Source organism: Xenopus tropicalis, chromosome 6 (genome assembly GCF_000004195.4).
Source record: "Xenopus tropicalis strain Nigerian chromosome 6, UCB_Xtro_10.0, whole genome shotgun sequence".
Taxonomy (NCBI): domain Eukaryota; kingdom Metazoa; phylum Chordata; class Amphibia; order Anura; family Pipidae; genus Xenopus; species Xenopus tropicalis.
In genome coordinates, this window is record NC_030682.2 from 131,964,426 (window position 1) to 131,990,850 (window position 26,425).

Genomic DNA, 26,425 nt, shown 5'->3' on the forward strand with positions numbered 1-26,425 from the left:
GGAATGACTGCTACATGGGGCACATTCACATTTCTTTCTGTTGCAGAATGTAAGAGTAAGCATTTTGGCATGACTTTGAAACACCTAAGGTATACCCTCTGGAACTGCTACTAAAGCATGCTCATTAATCTTATATTCTCTCTATTAGCCTTAAATGCCCTGTGCGGGGAATCTACTACATTTCCTTTCATGTTTAAGGGATACACTTCCCTTGCATTCTGTAAAGCACTTTCAGTCAAGGTGTCATATACAGCTTTCCATTTCACGGTTTCACTCTGTGGCGAGCTTAGACGTTATTATAGATTTGTATCCCTATATACTTAATCATTGAATCCTAGAATAGCTGGGGCACATCGTGTGAAATAACAAGAATGTGCCAGGGCATTATACTCCTTTTAAAGGGGTAGTTCACCCTTAAATTAACTTTTAGAATGACATAGACTTTGATATTATGAGACAATTCGAAATTTTTTTTGTGCTTTTTTTTAGTTATTCAGCTTTTTGTTCAGCAGCTCTCCTGTTTGAAATTTCAATTTCAGCTATCTGGTTGCTAGGGTCTCCTTTATCTTAGCAACCACGTAGTATGTTGAATGAGAGACAGGAATATAAATATATATATATATATATAAAGTAACAATAATATAATACAATATTATTAATATAGGAGGAATGTGCTTAAGAAAATAGTATTTTGGGATGATTTATTGAAAATTAGTGCAAAAACTCTCCACTTCCTGTTGCCTCCTTTCCCAGGCTGTGCAGGCAGCACTTAGCACATTGCGCTGTAGGAACCAATCAGGATGAAATCAGAGTTCCTGGGGGAAACATGGAGATCCATGAAATGAAAATCTCAAAGATTCATTAAATGAAAATCTCTCATAGAAAATGATGGTTTTGCCAGGTGTAGAGTAGAAATCAAATGTAACTGAAATATTTGGAAGAAGATGTTGAAATTCTTGAAGTTTATGCTTAAAGTGTTTTTGTCATGATTTTTATGGGGTACTTTTTATTTCTACATTACACTGTTTACATAGCAAATAATTCACTCTGTCATTTAAAATGTTGTTTTTGAACCAACAAATGTATATTGTAGCTGTAATATTGGTGGGTAGGAGCCATCTCAGTGCATTGTGCCTGAGTCTGAGCTTTCAGAAGGAGCCAGCGCCATGGGCGTCCGCAGAAAATTTTCCAAGGGGGGGCAAGTAAGCTAGCATCATCCTGCAACAGATAAATATATATATTTTTTTTTTTTGCAGGATGATACTAGGGGAGGCTAAATATGGCCCATACACAGACTGACCTACAGCTAATGTGACACTTAGTGGATTCACTGCTGACGTAAAAAGTTCCTCCCAACTACCTCTTGCCCTTCCCACTGACTCCCAGGGATACTGTACAAAAGTGCGGGTGGGGGTGCTTTTTTTTTTTACCCTAAAATGTTTAGTATTAGTAGTAAAAGTATTCATACGCGCACTTCTGTTAGGGGATCTGCAAACATTTGTGTTTGGGATCAGTTAGCTTAAAGGGGTAGTTCGCATTCGAATTCACTTTTATTTTTAATGGTTTTTCAGTTATTTAGCTTTTTGTTCAGCAGCTCTCCATTTGGTATTTCAGCAGCTATCTGGTTGCTAGGGTCTTATTTACCCTAGCAACCAGGTAGTGATTTAAACAAGAGATGGGAATATGAATAGTTAAGGGGCCTACTTGGAAAAATAAGTAATACAAAATTATAATAATAATAAAATTGTAGCCTCGCAGAGCAATATTTTTTGGCCCCCATTTGAAATCTGTATAGAGGCAGAAGAGAAAGGCAAATTATTCAAAAAAATTAATTAGGAAGACCAATTGCAAAGTTGCTAGGAATAGGCCATTTTATAACATACTAAAGGTTAACTTAAAAGTGAACCACCCCTTTAGATGTGTTTATGTTAGTTTTATAGCAAGAAAGGCAGTGGGTACTGACTCCCCATTATATACAGTGAGACGCAGTCCGTATTTACAAACCCAGCACATTATATGCCATGAGGAGCAGTGGGTACTGATGGCAGATATTCAGGCCCTGGCACTATAACACTGGCACGGATACACAACATTGGCCCCACTGTAACTTACTATAAATGAACAAAACAATGACAAAAAAAAAAAAAAAAATAGTAAGTGCAAAAAACAACAACACATTTATAAACTCACAATGAGCTTTTTCAGAGGGAAAGAGTTAACTTACCCTCCATGTGTTAGGGTAGGGGATAGATTATAAATTAAACAATTTAATGTCAGCTAGTGATTCTTTAGAACTGTATAGTACCTGTGGGATGAAAACTGCAGCAAAAGTTGAGAGTTGGTTCTCAGATAAAGTTACAGCTGCAGATTCATCTTTTCAGTCTTTATTTCTGTTTCCAGTTTGCAAAATCTCCCGATCCCTGTGTGCATCTGTGCTCTGATTGGTCAATTTTACTGTCTGTCAAGGAAGCTGTGCTCTGATTGGTGAATCCACAAGAAGAAAGATCCAATCGGAGCACAGCAAAAACGGGCTTGAGGGGAAAGTGCAGAAACGGAGTAAGGTTTTTGTTTTTTTTGCTACTTTTCCAGGGGGGGGCAAGTGCCCCCTCTTGCCCCCTTCTGTGGACGCCCATGGCCAGCGCTACACATTAGAACTGCTTTCAGCTAACCTATTGTTTCTCCTACTGTAACTGGAGGAGTCCCAAGCCGGACTTGGATTTCTTACTATTGAGTGCTATTCTACTACTGGGAGCTGCTATCTTGCTCCCTTCCCATTGTTCTGCTGATCGGCAGCTGGGAGGGGGGTGATATCACTCCAACTTGCAGCGCAGCAGTAAAGTGTGACTGAAGTTTATCAGAGCACAGGTCACATGGCTGTGGCACCCTGGGAAATGAAAACTATGGCTAGCCCCATGTGAAATTTCAACATTAAATATAAAAAATCTGTTTGTGGTTTTGAATAACATATTTCTGTTCAGGCGTCAGCTGGTGAAGCTCAGTGAATTGTTTTGCAGTAAAGTAATGGAAAATGGAAAAATATATAGACTGGAAATGAAGCAACTTCAATAAGTATGATTTTGTTTCACAAATTTATACTTATCAATATAGTAAAATCTGACCAAAAATGCTCAGTTTTGGTTTATGGATACACATTATAGTTATTTGAAACCCATTTATTGCCATTTCTGGTGATATATCTTGAAATAAAAAGTTGTGTTTCCTCGGAACAGAATGTGACAAGGTTATTAATGCCCTCCCTTCCCAGAGAGCCAGAGGTCAGACTGACGAACGTTTCTGGTATTGATATGGGGAGTGGCTGTGTTTTTGCTTTCACTGGGCCCTTACCTGACAGCTTCTCTCTTCCTGTCTCTATCTGTTTAATATGGTCATCAAGGAAACTCAATTTGCTTTGGATTGTGTAAGTCCCTGGTCTGCGGGGAATGCACAAATCTGCCCCATAGCCAGGATCTCATCTGCTTCTGTCAAAATCAGTTTCTTGCTTTCTCCTTTATCATTTGGGAAGCAAAATCAAAATTGTTTTCACTTGGCCTTTTGTTCTACTTTATTATCCCTGAATGAACAGGCCAACCCTGAAGGCTTTCACTTTCACTAGCTGTTTGAATAATTATTCTGTCTGGCCGACTGTGGTCTATCTTGTATTTACTTTACTTTACTTGCACTTCAGTTGCTGTCAGTCCTGCTTAAGGATAAATGTATAGGGTCTGTTATCCAGAAACCCATTATCCACATTATCCAGGTTATGGGAAGGCCATCTCCCATTCACTTTTTCAGATAAGGGGTCTTTCTGTAATTTGAACCTCCATATATTAAGTCTAAAAACTCATTTAAACATTAAATAAACCCAAAACAATTGTTTCGTTTCCAATAAGGATGAACCTGTTTGATGTGACCGTAACTTGTTTGACGTGGCCATGACTTTTTTTTCACACTGTCGCAACTTTTTCTCCCTCTGCAAATTTTTTTTGTTGGGGCAAATTTTTGCAGCAGTTGTGTCAAAAATTTGCCAATGGCCAAATGTGCCATTTTGCAGCATATCCATGATTTCTAAAAAATTTTGCTCATCACTACTAGTAAATCCTACCAGTTGTTACGGTTTACTAGAACCAGTGCAAACCTCTTATTGCATATCCTGTTTCCTTGTAAATCACCAAAATTTGAAAGGCCTGGTTTTAACATAGGGCAGAAAAGGCAACTGTGTAAGGCTGCTGGGATATGTAGTGCACCATCAGGAGGGCCACAGGTTAGACATGAGATATAATATTTATATTTTGTGCCATGTATTACATAAAGTGCAGTACATAGGGTTCTGCATATCAAAATGGGTAAACGTCACAATTGCTGGAATGAGCAGTGGTTTATAAATGTATGAAAACCAGTGCAGTTTATAAAATGGAGGATTTGTGTGTCATTGAATGTATTACATTTTGACGTTCAGACAATGGCAGCCAGACATTGGGTCTCATTGTGAAGATATGGGGATGTGTAGTTTTGGAACAGTCGGCGCCTAATCAGCAGGACCCAGGCTTCTTTGTTATAAAGTTGCTCAATGCTGTTTTCTTAATAACACTTTCAGGTCGTTGGAGGGAAAATGACAGAATCAGGTCGACTTTGTGCGTTTATCACCAAAGTGAAGAAGGGAAGCCTGGCAGATACAGTAGGCCATCTTCGACCAGGTACGTACAACGGCTGCTTAAAATGTGAATCGTCTGGTTGTCACACAGTCTTGTGAATTATTGAGATCCGCTCCTCGGCAGGTTTTTAGGGACTTTAAAAAAAATGCAGTCAGTGTACTGCACAAATGCGTATAGGAGTTTGTTCTCGTGTCTATAAGGGTCTAACCATCAGCTAGTGGCAGAGGCATCATCACTGTAACTTCTACCAAATGTGCCACCAACTATCATTCCCATCTCATTGTCACTGCAGTCTCTTCTATTTACGGCTTGCCTTGCATTTCTATTTGTGACAGCATGAGTGGTGGGAAGGCCATTACTTCCTTGACAATATTTTGGAAAAAGCTAATCTTATCTAGCCAAAAGTTAACATACATTGCAAGGGACTGCCCCAGCCCTGGAACCCAGTGCAGCACTTTGGTCAACTCTGTACAAGGAGAACAGTCCTTTCATATTTCTCCCCTCTTTCTTCATCCTTCTTCTCACTGTCTCTTTCTCTATTCTCGCTATTTCCTCGGGATCCTTCAGCGACTGCGATTCTCTTTTTCTTTCTCTATTCTTATTCACTCTTGTATCATTGTGATTATCGTTTATTTATATAGCCCCTGCAAGTTATACAGCGCTGTACATTGATTTATAACAAACAGCAGTCTTACAGTTATTTAAGGGTTACAGAATAAAAATAGGATCAGAGGGCCCTGCTCACAAAACGTTACAATCTAAGTAGTATGTGAATGCGGAAAGGTTGCCTTTTTTTTAAATATGAAGGTAATAAAAATGTGTTGATATAATACTCTTATGTACTATGTTGTAACAACACTACAAGCCAATGAGGTGATCCGTGAGCATATAAAGATACTCGGCCATCATAACATCATAGGATATAAATTGTTAGGTTGTGGCTATTTTATTTTGTTCCCTACAAATAAATGTAATGTCATTTGTGGGCAGAATTGCCTACCTAATAAAAGATCTATTTCTTTTTCGATGTGTACAAATATGCGCTTTATGTTATCGGTAGAACTACAGACACCGATTCCTTCGCTCTGTAGCGACTCTGTAACCCAAACCTACTTGCATTCCATGCCTGACACCTGTTGGCAGTTGTGCGTTGCTGACGGCTCGGTAATTGCTAACTATACTGTGTATAACATAGACAGCAAGATTCATAACATGTTTTAGCTATTGCTGTCTAAATAGCTACATTATTTAAATGGTCCTATTTCATTCATTTGTTTCAGGCTAATTAGCCCATTTATCCCCTTGCATCAGGTGATGTAGACATGCTTAGAAATGATTACGTATAGTTGCTGAAATATTCATGTGAACAAGGTAACTTGCGTCAGTCATACGTCACCCCCTGGGATTTAAGTTCAAATGTATTCTCAAATCATTGCTTGGAAATTACATTTTTTTTTCTGGCTCGCAGTGTCTGTGTGTAGGCAACTGAAAAGCTGTCAATCACAGAAGATGGCTTGGTGGCTTCATATAACTAATGAGCCTGTAGGTGTCCAAGCCAGGGCATTGTATTGTATAACGTACTTTGGTTCACTTAAGATAACTTATAGTGTGTTATAGAATGCACACTGCAACTTTTTTTTATTGGTCTTCATTATTTATTTATTATTTATAGATTTTTTTAATAATTTGCCTTCTTCTTTTGACTCTTTCCAACTTAAAAAAGGGGGTCCCTCACCCCAGCAGGCAAAAAACTATTGCTCTCTGAGGCTACAATTTTATTGTTATTGTTACTTTTTATTACTTATTCTTCTATTCATGTACAAGTCTATTCAAACCACTCCCTGGTTGTTAAGGTAATTTGAACCCTAGCACAAAAAGTGAAACAATTAAAAACCACAAATAATAATAAAATGAAGGCCAATTGCAAAATGTCCTAGAATATTACTCTTTACATGATACTAAAATAACTCCGAGATGAACACCCCCATTTAAGACACACATAAGAGCGTCATATGGGTTCCGTTCTCCCTCAGATATAGGTTTGCTGGAACGTGTGTGTTTTTATATGTCATTTTCTTTTATACTGATATTATCTTGTTACAACTTTTCCAGGTGATGAGGTTTTAGAATGGAGTGGGCGGATTTTGCAAGGAGCGACGTTCGAAGAAGTTTACAATATTATACTGGAGTCCAAACCCGAGGCACAAGTAGAATTATTGGTCTCCAGACCCATAGGGTGAGTGAGGTTTTTTTTAACGAAATACATTTGCTGATTTTAATTTTAATCCTCCTTGTTTAGTGCAGGTTTTGATGTATATTTTTATATAGTGTATAGTGGTATATATATATATATATATATATATATATATCTTTATCAGCTGGATCAACCAAGCAGTGCAGTCTATGGAGCACATTTACTAACCCACGAACGGGCCGAATGCGTTTTTTTCGTAATGATCGGTATTTCGCGATTTTTTTGGAAAATTATCGCGACTTTTTCGTTACCAATACGATTTGCGCGAAAAAACGTGAGTTTTTCGTAGCCATTCCGAAAGATGCGATTTTTTCGTAGCGTTAAAACTTGCGCAAAAAGTTGCGCTTTTTTCGTAGTGTTAAAACTTGCGCGAAACGTCGCGCCTTTTAAGTTTTAACGCTACGAAAAAAGCGCAACTTTTCGCGCAAGTTTTAACGCTACGAAAAAATCACAACTTTCGGAATGGCTACGAAAAACTCGTGTTTTTTCGCGCAAATCGTATTGGTAAAGAAAAAGTCGCGATAATTTCCGAAAAGTCGTAAAGGCGCCGGAAAAATCGCAAAAAATACGAAAAAGTCGCAAAATGTTTGTTTTCCAATCGGAATTCTTCCAATTCGGTCGGAATTCGTGTCTTAGTAAATCAGCCCCTATATGTCAACAATCCCTTGTTTTTCAGTTGTGAGGGTGTTTGAAAGTAGTTGATATTATGTGTGTAGCACAACAGAGATAATGTTTAGTGTTTTCTCCACGTCGGATAACCCATAGCAACCATACAGCTTGCATATACAGTTCTGCTGTGGTTAGTTTACCTAGAGGAAATGACTGACATGATATTTCAGTTGTATATACACGAGTATAAGCCTAGTTTTTCAGCACCCTCTGTCGTTTGTGTGCAAATTAGGCCACCTGCAACCAGACCCTCCAGCGCCCTGTCCCTCTCCCAGTCGCAATACTTATTCCCCCTTACATGTCGTCCAGGACTGGGTCTGCTGCCATGCACAATGAGCATGGGGTAGTACTCATATTGTTTTTGTTGACCCTCTTCTCCACTTACAGAGCTAGTTTACTGTTTTTCTTTTAAATAAATATTTAAAAACATATAATGCCTCAATTTATGTAATTTTACTGGTATTTATTTTGATTATTGAAACTTAGCAGTAGCTGCTGCATTTCCCACCCTATAGGCTTAATAAGTTTTTCCAGTTTTCTTAGGTAAAATTAGGTACCTCGGCTTATATTCAGATCGGCTTATACTCGAGTATATACGGTATATTCCAATGTCTTAATTCGTTGTTAAGGGTTATCCCAGCTAATTATATTTTTCATTGTTTGATAACACATGGGGCTCATTTATAAAGGGATACAATCTGGTGCTATTCACCATGTCATATATATGTTTTGTCAGCCCCTGAGCTCATTATCATTCATGGTAGGAGTGGGTGTTAGTGTAAGGTGCAGCCAAAGCCTTGTATTTAAAAACTGTGCTCCATGTTGGACTAGTGGGCGCGAGGGAAGCTTGAGCTATACTGGTGCAAGTGTATGGTTATCTAGGAGGCCTAATATTAACCCCAAACATTTAGCGCTCGCTAACAAGTAGTGGTTAGCGAGCGCTAACTCCTAACTCTTTGGGATTAATATTAGATTCACTCCACGGATTAGACAGAGGAAGGCAGCTCAAAGGCACGTATTGTTTTAGACCACTTACGAGATAATTGATATGGTTAAGTGGTGTGGGTTTTTATGGTTTTTTTTACAGATATACATATATCTTTTTACACCAGTAAAGTAAATATATTTTGCTTTCTTCACACTGGTTCTTCAGCAGTAGTGGAATTTATTCTGACATTGATATTGTTTCTGTAGCGCGGATAAGGTTTGCACATATCTAGGAGGCCTAACTAAACGTAAATGATTCCTATGTAGTCACTATCAGTCTGTGGGCATTTCTTTGTTTAAGTTGTTCTTTGGACTTGTGTTAATTAATGCAACAGAAACAAATTACATTGAAAAATACATAGACAGGGTCTGTGCCATAACTGGCAGGTAGTTTAGTATTATGCCAGGAACGTCCAACCTCCCGACTTTCAGCTTTTCTTGAACTACAGCTTTTGGAATCTTAACGGAAAGTCCTTTTTGGTATGTATTTTTTTTTCTTTAGCTTTGTAGTGAGATAGCCGTGCAAATAATCAGCACATGCTATTGGGTCATATCAATGTATAATCATTTCTTTTCATGTGTTTATTGCAGAGATATACCCCGGATTCCTGACAGCACACACGCACAACTGGAATCCAGTAAGTGACCGTTATGCTTCCATCAAACCACAGCTCATAACTTATGGCTTTTGTCATGGTTTATTGACATTTCACGGTGAGGGGAAAGTACTGAGAATGAAGCCGGCTAGTGACTGTGGTGCTGGGCACACTAACAACAATCAGTAGTAATGTTCAGAACCTCAATCGAATTGACCTCCTTGGGATTATTGGTTGATTAAAGGTCTAAACGTTTATCTGCCATCAAGGAAAAATGATGATCTTGTTGAGGTCTTGTTGTCTACTCCAACCAATCCAAAGTTTGCTTTGACACCCACCAAGAAATGATGCCTCTTGATTGGTTGCTCTGTTATTACATTACCCCCTACTGAACAATAGTTACTAATTTGGATGTCCTTGTGATAGAACTGAGGCCACTTCAACTGAGCTTTGTGGTTTGTGTAGAGTAGAAAAACTAATTGACTCCTATCAGGGCCAAAGAGGCTCAACACCCTGAGCATATGAAATAAATTGTCGCTGTCTGTCGTCCAGTGGCAAAAAAAAATCACATGATTATGAGATTAAGGGTTCAGATTCAGTTTACTACGGGACTCGTCTGAATCCAAATCCTCCATAAGAAGGCTGGGATTGGCCGAATCAAATCGCTAGATGAAATACTCATACATAAAAAAACAGGGGTATTACTTGACCTATTTCTATAAAATCATAATTACATGTTTTTTTCCCTTTGTTTCTTTAAAGGTTCTAGCTCATTTGAATCCCAGAAAATGGATCGCCCTTCTATTTCAGTTACTTCCCCCATGAGTCCTGGAATGTTACGGGATGTCCCCCAGTTTCTTTCTGGACAACTTTCAGTATGTGACATATGTACCTATTATACTGTGTATAATGTTATGGGAATGCTTGTGCTGCCTTGTGGGAAATCTCTATAGAGCTCTATGTAAAGGGGGGCTCTAGTGGCTGTAAATATGCTCCCAACCTGTAGTATTATTGCTCGGTAGCTATAAATGGTTTATTAGTTTAATGTCTTAACCCAAGCAACTCAGTCCTGCTGTTTCACTCATGGTGAGATCTGCTTTACAAAGCAGTAAAATCCACTTTGTGGCTCACATCATGAGTGGGAAAAAAAAATGCTGTTTTAGAAGTTAACACATTTATTGATCATATACCATTGTTATATCTTTAAAGGGGTTGTTCACCTTTGAATTAACTTTTAGTATGATGTAGAGAGTAATATTCATTCTGTAGTTGGTCTTTATTTTTATAGTTTCATAGTTTTTTTTTTCAATTATTTCACTTTTTGTTCAGCTCTCCAGTTTGGAATTTTAGCAGTTATCTGGTTGCTAGGTTCAAATTACCTTAGCAACCAGGGAATGGATTAAACAAGACATTGGTATATGGATAGGAGAGGACCTGAATAGAAAAATAATTCCTAAAAAGTAACAGTAACAATTAAATTGTTGGTCACAGAGCAGTAGTTTTTTGGCTGCCGGGGTCGGTGACCCCCATTAAAAAATTGAAGTCAGAAGAAGAAGGCAAATAAGTAAAAAAACTATAAAAAATAAAAAATGAAGACAAATTGAAATGTTGTTTAAATTTGGCCATTCTATAACATACTAAAAACTTAAAAGTGAACCACCCCTTTAATGTTACAACATGCAAGCCATTGGTAGCTTATATAAAGTAAATTACATTTAAAATTAAGTCACAATGGAAAGTCAAACAACTTGGGGATTGGGAGACAGTTAAACTAATTATTCCTCCTTGTCCTGTTCCAAATGATAGTTCCTTTCTTTTGGGGAGGTGGGGGCTGAACCCTAATAACATCACCATAATGTTGTCAATATGACATCATGGTGCCCAGACTTCTCCCATCTTGGACCCAACTTCAGTCTGTAATTTTAAGGTTAACTGTTAAAAAATGTATTAAGATTATAAAATATAAAAAACAAACAAAATAACAGGGCTTTCATTGATACACTTAAGGTATGGAGATCCAAATCACAGAAAGATCCCTTATCCAAAAAAACCCAGGTCCCAGGCATTCTGGATAGTAGATTGCTTGCCTGTAATTGCATGATAACTGACCTGCAGATATATCTAATATTAATGTAATGTATTGGTTTTTTTAAATTGATTAACTTCAATGACATGATGTATTCACATGGAAGTGTTGGTACAGGTATCGGACCCCTTATCCGGAAACCTGTTATCCAGTATGTTCCGAATTACGGAAAGGCCATCTCCGATAGAACAATCCTATTGGGTTTATTTCATGATTAAATGATTCCCTTTTCTCTGTAATAATAAAACAGTACCTGTACTTGATCCCAACTAAGATATAATTACCCCTTATTGGGGCAGAACAGCCCTATTGGGTTTATTTAATGATTAAATGATTCCCTTTTCTCTGTAATAATAAAACAGTACCTGTACTTGATCCCAACTAAGATATAATTACCCCTTATTGGGGGCAGAACAGCCCTATTGGGTTTATTTAATGATTAAATGATTCCCTTTTCTCTGTAATAATAAAACAGTACCTGTACTTGATCCCAACTAAGATATAATTACCCCTTATTGGGGGCAGAACAGTTCTATTGGGTTTATTTAATGGTTAAATGATTCCCTTTTCTCTGTAATAATAAAACAGTACCTGTACTTGATCCCAACTAAGATATAATTACCCCTTATTGGGGGCAGAACAGTCCTATTGGGTTTATTTAATGATTAAATGATTCCCTTTTCTCTGTAATAATAAAACAGTACCTGTACTTGATCCCAACTAAGATATAATTACCCCTTATTGGGGGCAGAACAGCCCTATTGGGTTTATTTAATGATTAAATGATTCCCTTTTCTCTGTAATAATAAAACAGTACCTGTACTTGATCCCAACTAAGATATAATTACCCCTTATTGGGGCAAAACACTTCTATTGGGTTTAATTACTGTTTAAATAATTTTTTTAGCAGACTAAATTACAGAAAGACCCCTTATCCATAAAACCCCAGGTCCCGAGCATTCTGGATAATGGGTCCCATACCTGTACAGTAAATAAGTTTTTTTATTGCCATGTGAAATTATTAGGGTTTCCTTAGGGGAAAAAATAGTTAATAGGCTTTTGCCCTTAGTTATGTGACTCCTATCCCTAAATGTAGAAAATATATGTTAGCATGATATACCGGACTAAAGAACCATTGCCAAGCCTTTGGTTTATAAAGAGCATTCAGTTAGTTCCTATAGGTGGTGGCCAGTAGTTATTTGCACAGGGCTAATGTACAAGGAGAATCATACAGCAGCTCTTTGCACTGATACAACCGTAAAGGAAACCCTTTTTCTGTAGAGCAATGTTAAAAAGAAAAAGGCAGGTCTGACAGATTTCCAAAAACCAGTGTTTCCCGCAAGGATAAACATTCCATGTTGGTAAACAGATGACCAAGTTACACCCTCTTTTATTGATGAAGAAGAGAACTTTTATGAGGCAGAATGTAAATTTGTATAGCTCCGTTTTGTTTTTATAGCAAGATTTTGTTTTTATTGGAGCCCCGAGAAACCATTTCCTAGGGCTAATTAATGCAGTGTAACCGAGCTTAGCAGGTACATCTGGAATCTATAGTTGCTCACAGAATTGGCTTCTAAATATCTTGCCGATATGTGTATTTTTCAAGGGGAAATAAACCTGCCCCTATGTATTTCACTGAGCTTTAGAGCTCACATGTTCATCCTTTATTAGTCATGGGATGGAGGGGAGTAGGTCTGTCTGACTGGTTACTATTTTGATCTACTTCAAGGCAAATTAGAGTTGTTTTTGTTGGGATATAAAGGCATTTCAGTGTTCTATAACATTATAATAACATTACAGTACACAATATATATTTGATATCCATGCCATTACTTTCTCTTTAATTAGGATGTCCTTTTAATTAGTTTGCAATATTGTGGGATAGTCAAAGCTACTTTAGTGTAAATCAATACATTTAGCTGCTCCAGTCAACTGCAGGTTCCTGCGCAAGATACAGTTGCATACCTCCCAACTGTCCTGATTTTCACGGGACAGTCCCTCTTTTGACAGCTCAGCCCGCAGTCCCGGATTCTTACTGAAATGTCCCTCATTTCCCTTTAATCTCCTGCACTGAACACTATAAAAGGTACAAATTTAATTAAAAAGTAGCTTTGGCAGAGAGCCCAGAAAGTTAAACAAGCTCCACCTGCATTCAGATACAAATGTTTCTCAAACTTAATTAAAAAGTAGCTTTTGGCAGAGAGCCCAGAAATCAATCAAGCTATACCTGCACTTAGATACATTGTTTCTCAGACTTAATTAAATAAGTGGGCTTTTGGCAGAAAGCCCAGAAAGTTAACAAGCCACACCTGCACTGATACAATTGTAACTAACAAGCTAAACAGGTCTCTTGGGGGGACTGAGACTTGCAGCTTAAAGAGCAATTTCAGCTTTTTTAACAAAACTATAATAACACATAAAACAAGACCCCAAAACCTCCAAAAATGTGTTTAAACTTTAAATAAACTGCCAAATTTAGTAAAATGGGAGTGGTATTTAGGGGTGTGGTCACAAAAATGGGCTGCACCTGGCATTACTTTTTGTCCCTCTTTACATTTTCAAAATGTTGGGTGGAATGCAGTTGCATCTTCATCTGTTTTTGTGGGACTGTCAAAAGTGCCGACAGTTGACAGTGGTCGCTGTTACCACTATGAGCAGTAGCAGTTAGTCACCAGGCATGCCCAGGGTATCACTTAGTAGCACACTGAGCATGTGCAGAGTCCCACTCCATTAGTGTGCCCAGTGAGGCTGATCTGATCACATGACCCCTGGGCCAGAGATCGGATCACAAGAGCTGGGAGAGCATTGGATAAAATGCCTGATCTGATTACAATTCAAAGGCATATTTAGACCTGATCCATCCAGGCTGATCCTCCAAGATAATGTTTAAAGGGGTTCTTCACCTTATTCCATAGAATGTCCAATTCCTAGCAACTTTGCAGTTGGTCTTTATTAATTATTTATTTTTTTCTAGTTTTTGCATTATTTGCCTTCCTCTTCTATATCTTTCCAGCTTCCAAATGGGGTACCCTAACCCCCCCGAGAGCTTAAAACAGCTATTGCTCTGTGAGCTTACAATTGTATTATTATTGTTATTTCTAAATCCTTATCTTTCTATTCAGGCCCTCTCCTATTCATATTCCAGTCTCTCATTCAAACCACTGCCCAAGCAACCGGATAGCTGCTGAACAAAAATCTAAACTGAAAAACCACAAAAAAATCAAAACCAATTGTATAGCAATGTCTATGTCATACTAAAAGTTAATTTAAAGTAGAACTACCCCTTTAAGCAGGCTGTCATATTCACCCACTGCAATAAGTTGTTGACTTGGTCTAGAGTTGCCGAGTCAGCAGGCAGTCGGCTCATGTAAAGCCTCCTTTAGATTGATTTTGAAGTGGTATATTCAGTGTTTTTATAGTTTATGGCCTGATAACAGATGAATAAATTAGAACATAAAACCTACTTACACATAGGCTTTTCATCTCCCTTATAAAAATGAATAAAATATTGAATTTTTTTGTTCTTTCGGCCGAGCTAACTAATAGAAACTGTCATTGTTTAATGGAATGAAGTGATAGATTCATAAAACAAGCCTAATTAAATCTGAGGCATGGAAGGTTTAAAGATAACTCTGCTGTGATTTCCAGCTGTAATATCTGAGAAACGAGTGAGTATAGGCCCACTCTGTCCTGCTATCCGGGTTTCAGTGGAGATAACATTAGGAGGGATGAAGGGAACATGATGTTCTGTAGTGCTGTACAGCTGCAGGTATTCACCATATGCTCCGACTGTGCACTCTTGTGCCATGTTCTGCCAAGCTCCAAGCAATAAGTCAGCTCGGCACTTCTGTCAGGCTCTTCAAGCATTTCATGATGGTTTCATATTCCTTTCAACAGAACCCTTGGAATGTAAAACAAACACAGCATATTTAAATAGTTATATAAAAATACTAAATTCAATCAAATATTAAAGTTGTGTCTCTTATATCCCTAACTAATCTCATGATCAGGGAGATAGTGAACCAGGTCTGACACTTTTATATCATATAGCAACAAGGGATTAGAGGGGGTATGTAATAATAGGCACTAAGTTTGCCCAGGAGCAGTAACACATAGCAACCGATCATCATGTAGAATTTTATAGTCACCTGTTTAAAAGCAAACATCATATTGGTTGCTATGGGTTACTGCTCCTGGGCAAACTTAGCGCCTTTTATTACTTATGGGGGCTGGTCTTAAAAAAGTGTCATCTCTCTGACGGCCAGGAATTAGGTGATGCCTCTGATGTGGAATTGAGATAATGTATTTTGCCCATTCTGTGGTCATATAATAAATAATAGGGGATACCCGGGAGCAAGATCCAGTTGTAGCATATGCAGCGGTGCTGCTGTGGGTTTAAGTTCCTTTACATGTATGAGGACTAATCTGTAAACCAGACAAGAGTCTTAAAAATACTAGTGAAATGTAAGCAATCTAGTATGGAATCTCATTTTATATGAATTAAGTAGGTTTCAGTTTCACTCCCCTTTGTCGAGTTTTTGTTTAAATTAGTAGTGAGTGGGTCTAGGAATGTCCCAACATCCCTTCACAGTCTAAGGCATTTAATGGAAAGAAGTGGCCACACACAATGGAGACAAGTTTGAGTTACCAGCTTGAGGAAATTAAGTAATATTCAGCCATCTCCCCACTGTTCTCCAAACCTGTAGCATCCATATACAGGGGCATATTCTTTATTAAATTCCAGCCCAACCTCTCTACCAAACCTAACCTGTTACTTATCACTGTTAATTCTCTTTGTGATATCCCTTTACCCATGGCAGTGCAGCCCTAATGTTGGCCTTAGCGTGGACAAAGACCTGAAAGGCTGGAGATGGTTCATTGAGCAAATGTGTGCCTAAGCAGTATTCTGCAACAATTTTTTTCCTGGTATTTATGTAGCACTGGCACATTTCCACAGCTTATTTATCAGTCCATGCCCTGGTGGAGCTTACAGTCTAAGGTCCCTATCACAGTCACACACAGTAGGGTCATTTTTATCACTAACCAATTTACCTGCCTGTATGTTTTTGAAGTGTGGGAGGATACAAGAGTACCAGGAGGTAATAAACAACTCCTTGCAGAACTGAATTGACAAGGAAATTGAACTCAGGACTGCAAGGCAGCAGGGTTTCCCTCTGAGCCACCCTTATTTTACAGCAACCAGTCAGATTTTAGCTTTTAATGTTCTACCAGCAGCAGTGATTGGCTGCTACAGGTTAATTCTAAGGTGCAGATTTGCCCAGTTTACATCAGTGCAGTTTACATCAGTGCTGTTTACATCAGACCTGTTGGGTCTTTTTTGCCCTGCTGCCAAATCACTCCAAAGTAGCCATGGGAGAAGGAATGTCTTAATAAAAAAACTGGTAAGTAATGGGGGGGGGGGGGGGGCATAGGAGAAGAATAATACTGATTTAGCCTTCCCAGCAAGAGACCATCTTAAATAATTAAATGTTCTCCAATGGAAAGCCTTTTTATACAGAAGTGTCCTTTTGGAGCAGAATAGCCCTGGGTTCCATTTATTTCCTATATGTATAACCTTACTAAAGGCTATTTACAGGAGTCACATAGTATTTCTATGTATTCACATTGTGTAGCACCGGGAGCACAAAGGGTAACTAGAACATCTGATCTAAACGAAATAATATCTGCTCTTTTTGTGTACTCTGTTGCTGTTGATGTTGATTTCTATAGTTGTGTTTTATTTTGAATTATTTTTAATTTTAGCTTGTTGTCTTTTTGATATTGTTTTATTGCTTTTTCTTTCTTTTTTTTTATTTTTTCTTTTCTTTCTTTTTTTCTTTTTTTTTTTATTCAAAATTTTGCTTACCAGAGCCAAAGCCTTAATAGAAGAACAGCGCCTTTTGTTCCTAGGGTTCAGGTAAAGGCCTTCTCTGCCTGAAAGAAACTAAAGCCGTGTGTTAATTTTTTTTGTTCTGTTTTAGTTTGGAAAATGCATTGGAGGAAAACTACACATTTGGTTCGTTTTCCCATGTTTTTTGAAGCGTGTTGCTAGCAACCTACACCATCTTAGGAGCAAGTGCTGCATGGAAATACAAACAACAAATAGTTAAACTTTAAAGAGACAACCAGTGTATCTATGTGGCTTTAAATAGGCTTGTGATGCTGGATATGTAAATGGTGTCATTAAAATACCAGGTTTACTTTACTGCATGTAGTAAAATAATTCTACTATTAAAAAAATACTACTAACCTTTATCTATATATAAATAGAAACTGCATAACTCTGAATGGGATCTTGTTTAAATCTTGGAACTCCATGTAAAAACAAGATTTCACCTTACAATACCCTACGATCCCATAAACAAAAGGCACTATTGGCAAAGCAAGTTTTACTAGTCACCCATAATGTTACTCGTTAATTAACTACATCATTTAACAATCTAAATACATCATTTGCCCATAGGATAGCACTTTTGTTGATCGCTCCATGTGCTTAGACCCTTACTTAAGTATATAGGCGTATAATGCTATAATCATAACCATATGGGGTCAAACTTATATGTTTATAAATTCCATTAGTCGGATATAATATAAAGGTATATGTCCTGTTCACAGATATTAATTTCCATTAATCATTAACATGCATGTTTTACCGTAAACACGATTTTTACCACCATACATAATCTCTTTCTTAGACGCATTTGATATGACTGCCTTAAATACTACCAAATCCATTGGAATTATTACATTAAACAGAACTACATCTTCCCTGAAAATATTGATCATTTTATTTAACCCTTTACAAAATGTATTCATTTGAGCTGTATTAAATAAGATATATTGATGACATTCATTTATTATTGTGAACCATTCCCTCTTTATAATTCTTGGTTGTAGGGAAGCGATCATAGTATACCAATGTCATATTGAACTTGGTAAAATTCCCTTATAAAAATCGGTAGTTTTATTTAACCCTTCACAAAATGCATTCATTTGTACTATATTCGATATAGATAAGATATATTGCTGACATCCATTAAAAGCAATGTCAACTATTTCCTGATTCCAGACTACTGAGAAGCTATCATTGCACACCAATTCCATATCGAACTTGTTAAAATTCCCCTTATAGTAACAGTAATTTTATTTAACCCTTTTAAAACTATCTTTGGGCTACATTAGATAAGCTATATTGATAACATCCATAGAAATGATTACCATCCATTTTCTCTGACTTAGGTGAAAGCTATGGTTATTGAGAGGCTCTCATTGCACCCCATGCCACCATGTCAGTACAAATAATATACTTCTGTTATTTTCTTATTTCAAATACAAATATGCTAAGCCACAGTCTCTTTAAAGCTTTTAATATCTGTCCATAGAAAACATGCTTCTTATTGCATTTTCCAATATTTACCAATTCCTTTAGTTGAAGATTGGCAAACTCAATTGTACCAGTTGTACCAATTGTACCTGCTTGAACCTATTTCCTCAGTAATGGAAACATGATACCTCCTTCACTTCTAACTACAGATACAAATACAGAATATGGTTAGAATTCTATAAATTGCTGGGTAGGGTATTTGACATCAGCTGGTACAAAGTGTTTGCCTCTCTTAAATCTTTTTGGTAGCTCATTCCATAATAGTGCATGTAGCTCCATGTTTGTTGGTATGCCTTTTAGACACATAGATAAACAATAGAATATTGCTACACAGGAGTTGTGGTGTGTTTGTTAAGCTCCAGAAAAGAGGAAACCTCAATCTTTTAACCAGGTATCTTCATGTTTGCAACTGGCTTAGGTACTGGCTGAATTCCTAAGGGTAGGTCTTGGATCGCTTAGGAATTCAGAATATAGCATTCTTATTTATATTGAAACAATACCCTATATGTAAGCAGAGATTATCTTTCCTTTAAGATGCCTATAGCTAGACTGCAAAATTGTCTGTATATCTTCATTTATACACGAGTGCAGCTTCTGTATTGTACTAAGGGCTATACAACAGTATCACTAGTGGTCCTAGAAAGTGGGCCTTATTGCTATATCTGTGTATAGACCACACCTCTGATAATACAATATGACAGTCCCGAAGGGTGAAGACCAGCTACTTAGTAGCAGCTACTTGTCACGTCTACTAAATGCCAGAAAATACCCTGCCATAGACAATACTGAGAATTGCCTCTGGTAAAACACACGTAGAGACAATTATCAGTAAATGATCAGTGCTGTCTATTTCTGTAGCCGTGACAAGTAGCTGCTACTAGTAGCTCCGTGTGTCTTCACCCTTATACAGATAGATTTTCAATCTTATCTGTCTCTTAGATACATAGAAACACTAATTGCACATAGGGTATGTTGTCCCATTAAAATAAAAACTGGGTATTTTTACAAAATACTTCAACATTAGCCTAGGACTGGTTATCCAATAATCATATCATAGGCCTAATGATCTTCTGAAAGAAAGTATAGTTGAATTCTGTAAGTACTGATATTTACTTTTCTGAAGCTTGATACAAACTGAGCCGGATGTGTAGATGCTTGTAGTAGTTGTTTATCAACTTATGTACATTCAGTTACAATGATAAATATCTAACAACATTTTGGACAAAATGGACGGCAAGATGTAAGAATCCTTTCTCCTGAAGGATCTATGAAACATTTGTCATAATAAAGCAGCAGCAGCACTCATGGAGGACAGACCTTTTTTGGTTTTTGAATCTTCTTCACTGTATCATGCCATACAGAAAAATGTTTGCAACATTTGCAACCATCTACTCATTTTCTTAACCCCCCAACTCAACAATGTGTGTATGGAGATGATGAGAGGACATAAATCGATAGGTAACATCACTTTTTAAAGCTGAATTGCTGTGGTCAAGGTGTGTTCAATCCCAGGGGGTGCAGAAGCCACAGAAACTCAATATTATAGGTGTCATTTTGTTTGTTTGGTTTTGCATGGAAATGGTATAATTATTAATGGCACAAAGGTGGCCAAAACCTAATTAACTGCCACTGCTACCCGTATAGAACTGTCGCAACTAGGTCTTTTCTAAATTAAGCATTTCCCTACATCTGTAACTTCATATTATTAAAGGAGAACTATAGGGGAAAACAAAGTTTTGAACGATAATCAGTACTTTCATGGTGGGAGACGAGGCAACATTAATTTGGATCGTCAGATGGGGGTAAAGTATTCCTTTGTTTTTACCTACGTATCTGATGATTCAGCTCTTAACATTAATAGAGTGGATTAATGATCAATGGGCGTCGGATCATATTTGTAGTGTGTATGACCTTAAGACACCCCCAGTGATTGCATTTACTTACCTGATACCTCGGCCCAGTGTTCCCAGCGAGCACTACGTCAGATCCTGTTTCTCCACTTTTTCTTTCTTCACTATCCTGGAGCCAACGCATGTGCAGTAAAGTGAAAAACCTGGATTTTTGTTACATGGGATTCCACTTCACTGCACATGTACACCCACATGAAAACATGACCCACAATTTCAATCACATGCCTTCATGACTAATAAAGGTCCCCATACACGGTAAGATCCGCTCGCTTAGCGAGATCGCCAAGCGAGCAGATCTTCCCCCGATATCCCCACCTACGGGTGGACGATATCGGGGAGCTTGAAGTTAAAAAAAAAAAATAATCAAACGACCAGATTATGTAGGCGGCAATGGGGCAGTCGGTTCGGGGACCTCATCAACGAGCCGATGCGGTCCCCGATCCGACTGGATTTTCTAACCTGGCCGATCGATATCTGGGCAATTTCAGGCCAGATATCGGTTGGCCAGCCCGCTCGTTTCTGCCCCTACACGGGCAGATAAGCTGTCGAGTCGGTCCAAGGGACCAATATCGGCAGCTTCTATCGGCCCATGTATGGGGGCCTTTATGCCAATGTAAGCCTGGCTGCTTTCCATGCACCACCCCTTTTACTTGTGCAATGTTCCATAGATATGGCCGCTATGCATTACCGTCTGACCTCCCATGTTCTCACTTTCGAGAATCATTCTAAGACATAAACCTTTATCAGGTTCAAACTACAAGCCCTAGGATCTCCCAATAAGTCCCACTCTTTTTTCCTATTTCTTTGGCACCCTTTTTTCAAATTCAAAGCAAAATATTTCCTTCCATAATTCATTCCTTCCATATTCACAAGTATAGCTGCCTCTAAGTAAAGTATTGAGCACAGGTGCTACAGATGCTTTACATTTTTAGGAGGTCTTCTTAAGTTTCTGCATAAAAGTATTCTAAAAAAAATATGCTCTGGCCCTTCCAGCCTCTATTTATATGTTGCTCAGTGCTCAGTGCTGGGGGGATCGGAGCCCACAATGTGTTCCCCCAGTGGTTGAGAAATCCCGTGTGCTGGCTCTTATATCTGCTGGTAACAGGACTACTACAAGCGCACCCTGGCCTCCTAAATACACTCTTGGTGCTTGATAATAGTGGAGACAGCACTCCCAAGTTTCTCCCAAACCCTATGTTTTATTATGCCAAGCGAACACACAACATTTCGTAGGCATGGCCCTTTATCACCTCTAACATGACAGTTCTGTGTCTTCAGAATTTTACATCTCACAGACCTTGTGAAAATAACCTCCGCATCCATGTATTTCATTAGGACCAATTTATTTATTACCAATTCTTTCCTTTCTACAAATTTAGTTCAGCACAGGTGTCCTCAAAAGTACATGCTGACGGGTGCACTATGTTCCTGCTGATATTCAGGCGCATTGCACTGTTGTTCTGTGAACGTTCAGTGGCCAAAGGTCTATACCAAAAATATATAATCCTACTGTGGTAGGACAGTGACGTTTATCACCATATGGCTTCAATGACTTTGATCCTTTTGCTCAATGAATTATCCATTATATTTCCTTTGTGCAATTCTTTTCTTCCTGTCCATGAATTGGACGCTAGGTATAATGGTACAGGTATGGGATCCCTTATCCGGAAACCCATTATCCAGAAAGTTCCGAATTATGGGAACGGCATCTCCCATAGACTCCATTATAAACAAATAATTCTAAATTTTAACAATTATTTCCTTTTTCTCTGTAATAATAAAACAGTACCTTGTACTGGATCCCAGCTAAGATATAATTATCCCTTATTGGGGGCAGAACAGCCCTATTGGGTTTATTTAATGGTTAAATGATTCCCTTTTCTCTGTAATAATAAAACAGTACCTGTACTTGATCCCATCTAAGATATAATTACCCCTTATTGGGGCAGAACAGCCCTATTGGGTTTATTTCATGGTTAAATGATTCCCTTTTCTCTGTAATAATAAAACAGTACCTGTACTTGATCCCAACTAAGATATAATTACCCCTTATTGGGGGCAGAACAGCCCTATTGGGTTTATTTAATGGTTAAATGATTCCCTTTTCTCTGTAATAATAAAACAGTACCTGTACTTGATCCCATCTAAGATATAATTACCCCTTATTGGGGCAGAACAGCCCTATTGGGTTTATTTCATGGTTAAATGATTCCCTTTTCTCTGTAATAATAAAACAGTATCTGTACTTGATCCCAACTAAGATATAATTACCCCTTATTGGGGGCAGAACAGCCCTATTGGGTTTATTTAATGGTTAAATGATTCCCTTTTCTCTGTAATAATAAAACAGTACCTGTACTTGATCCCAACTAAGATATAATTACCCCTTATTTGGGGCAGAACAAGCCTATTAGGTTTATTCAATATTGAAATGATTTTTAGTAGACTTAAGTTATGGAGATCCAAATTACGGAAAGATCCCTTATCTGGAAAACCCCAGGTCCCGAGAATTCTAGATAACAGGTCCCATACCTGTACTATAACACACCAGGAATATTTTAGTCCCCTGTTTTGCAGAACATGCAGTTAACATTTGGTCAGTATTTCCATATTCTGTTGGCCCCCAATATTGACTGCGCCCCAGTGAAGATGCTGAACCAAAGGTAGATCTCCCCCGACTGTACAGTTTATCCTGCATTACAAGTAGCCATATAAATGTTTGCTCGTGTACACCCTGTGTGTTTGATACATTGAATAGTGTAGCAGCTGTGGTGGCCAAATTCCAGTTTTACAGGTGGCAGCAGGACAGGGCACCTTATCTGACAACACGTAAACAAACCTAGACTTTAATGACCCATCTGTCACCAACTGGGATTATCCTAACATCTTGCCCAGCACCTGTGGCTATATTGAAACCTAACAGCGTATGTATGAAACACAAACACATTCGCTGATAATAGCGTATCATATTGCTGGGTTACTTATTTATCATCACAACAAAATTGAGTATCCGCTAAGTGTTTAATTTAATCATCAACCAACCGAGAGTCAGGGCTGGATGGATCATGTTGTATGACAAAATATAAACACACACTGGGAAGATTAGAATTCCCATTCACAGTGGGGGTATCACCAGGTTGAAAGATTTACTGCAAATGAAAGGGGTGAATAGAAGGGAGGTTTGGATTAATATTTTATAGCCCCCATTCAGCCCTACACTGTTCTGCTAATATAACATAGTCACATGTACTAGAGCAGAGGTCGGGAACCTTTTTTGGCTGAGAGAGACATAAACACCACATATTTTAAAATGTAATTCCGTGAGAGCCATAGAATTTGTTTGGCCGCGGATGCTGTGGGGCAAGGTAGGGTGGGTCCCGCGGATGCGGATGCGATGCAGAGAAGGGCGTGGCCTGCGCTCGGCGGATAGAAGATGTGTTCTAAGGCTTAGAACACGTCTTCTATCCGCCGAGCGCAGGCCACGCCCCCCGTTATTTTTTTTTATTAAAGATTTGACAGCGAGCCAGATGCAGCCATCAAAAGAGCCACATCTGGCTCCTGAGCCATAGGTTCCCTACCCCTGTCCTAGAGCTTTCATGCACATATACCGATATTAATGGCTTCCATTTGGCTCGTAGCTCCGTTTGGACATCTTTGGGCCACTTGCCCCACAACACACACACATGTAAATTCTCCGTGGGTTCCCTTTAAGTGAAAAGCTTAGCAAAACCTGCTAAAGAATGTGATTTCCCTCACAACTGATAAGGATACCCTCAAATTTAATTACCGCTTTAATAAGTGCCAAGATGTCTCCGTGCCTTAAAAAGAACTTTGCACAAAATTTAATTAACACAATATCTTGCATCTTCCCACTCAGTATTATCTAATTATACTGATATAAGTTTTAATTAGCAGCTCTAATACTCAGCCCTGCCAAAGATTTGGGTGTTTTGCTTATTTTACTTTTTGTATTCTTCTTCCCTGTCACTGGACGGAATAATGAGTATGAAAGCAGCAGAAGTGGAAATTACTCTGTTGTTCCTTCCTGTTAATATCGAGTGCTCTTGTGTTTTGTTTTGTTATGTGCCTCAATTATATTACAGGTATGGGATCCATTATCTGGAAACCCGTTACCCAGAAAGCTACAAATTACGGGCCATCTCCCATAGACTCCATTTTAATTAAAAAACTCACATTTTTAATAGTGATTTCCCTTTTCTCTGTAATAATAAAACAGTACAGGTATTGGACCCTTATCCAGAAACCCATTATTCTGAAAATTCCAAATAACGGAAAGGTAATCTCCCATAAACTCCATTTCAATCAAATTATTCACATTTTTAAAAATGATTTACTTTTTCTTTGTAGTTATAAAACAGTACCTTGTACTTAATCCCAACTAAGTTATAATTACCCCTAATTGGGGCAGAACAGTCTTATTGGGTTTATTTAATGGTTAAATGATTCCCTTTTCTCTGTAATAATAAAACAGTACCTGTACTTGATCCCAACTAAGATATAATTACCCCTTATTGGGGGCAGAACAGCCCTATTGGGTTTATTTCATGGTTAAATGATTCCATTTTCTCTGTAATAATAAAACAGTACCTGTACTTGATCCCAACTAAGATATAATTACCCCTTATTGGGGGCAGAACAGCCCTATTGGGTTTATTTAATGGTTAAACAATTCCCTTTTCTCTGTAATAATAAAACAGTACCTGTACTTGATCCCAACTAAGATATAATTACCCCTTATTGGGGGCAGAACAGCCCTATTGGGTTTATTTAATGGTTAAATGATTCCCTTTTCTCTGTAATAATAAAACAGTACCTGTACTTGATCCCAACTAAGATATAATTACCCCTTATTGGGGGCAGAACAGCCCTATTGGGTTTATTTAATGGTTAAATGATTCCCTTTTCTCTGTAATAATAAAACAGAACCTGTACTTGATCCCAACTAAGATATAATTACCCCTTATTGGGGCAGAACAGTCCTATTGGGTTTATTTAATGGTTAAATGATTCCCTTTTCTCTGTAATAATAAAACAGTACCTGTACTTGATCCCAACTAAGATATAATTACCCCTTATTGGGGGCAGAACAGCCCTATTGGGTTTATTTAATGGTTAAATGATTCCCTTTTCTCTGTAATAATAAAACAGAACCTGTACTTGATCCCAACTAAGATATAATTTATTGTTATTGGAGCCAAAACAATCCTATTGGGTTTCATTACTGTTTAAATATTTTTTTTTAGCAGACTTAAGGTATGGAGATCCAAATTACTGAAAGATCCCTTATCCAGAAAACCCCAGGCCCCAAGCATTCTGGATAATGGGTCCCATACCTGTACCTTGTACTTGATCCCAACTAAGATATAATGAATCCTTATTAAAGGAAAAACAATCCTTTTTGGGTTTATTTAATGTTTAAATTATTTTTTAGTAGACAAAGTATGGAGATCCAAAATACAGAAAGACCCTGTCCCAGTGGAGCTTACAATCTATCATATTCACACTGGTCAATTTTTTAGGAGCCATTTAACCTGCCTGTATGTTTTTGGAGTGTGGGAGGAAACCATTGGGAGCATGGGGAGAGCATACAAGCATAGTGCCCTGGCCAGAATCAAGATACAGAACATTGACATATTAGGAAAGTGTAAAATAGATTTAAAAGGCCATACTTAAAGAGGTATCTACAAAGAGGGTGCTGTGTATAGCTAAAGTGCCACTACATCTGATCGCAGGGTCGGACGGGGGGGGGGGGCAGGGTCACCGGAGCTTCCCATCCCAGGGGCCCTGCAGGTGCCCCAGTCGGTGCGTCCCCTAACCCCACCCCCACGCAGGGTCCCCCACCCGATGTCCTCCCCTGAGCACACGT

General features: G+C 38.2%; 1 protein-coding gene across 39 annotated transcripts in view; it reads left to right on the forward strand.

Annotated features, from left to right (window-relative positions):
• The window catches only part of rims2 (regulating synaptic membrane exocytosis 2), a 336,201-nt gene that overhangs the window by 198,329 nt on the left and 111,447 nt on the right, over positions 1-26,425 (forward strand). For 20 of the 39 annotated variants that reach the window (XM_031903553.1, XM_031903562.1, XM_031903554.1 and 17 more), the window contains 4 exons: positions 4,595-4,694; positions 6,765-6,888; positions 9,154-9,200; positions 9,921-10,033. In XM_031903553.1, the coding sequence (XP_031759413.1) occupies positions 4,595-4,694; positions 6,765-6,888; positions 9,154-9,200; positions 9,921-10,033 (384 nt within the window). Of the gene's footprint in view, positions 1-4,594; positions 4,695-6,764; positions 6,889-9,153; positions 9,201-9,920; positions 10,034-17,113; positions 17,162-26,425 lie in introns of all 39 variants that reach the window. The other 19 variants (XM_031903571.1, XM_031903547.1, XM_031903548.1 and 16 more) reach the window with 1 other exon arrangement.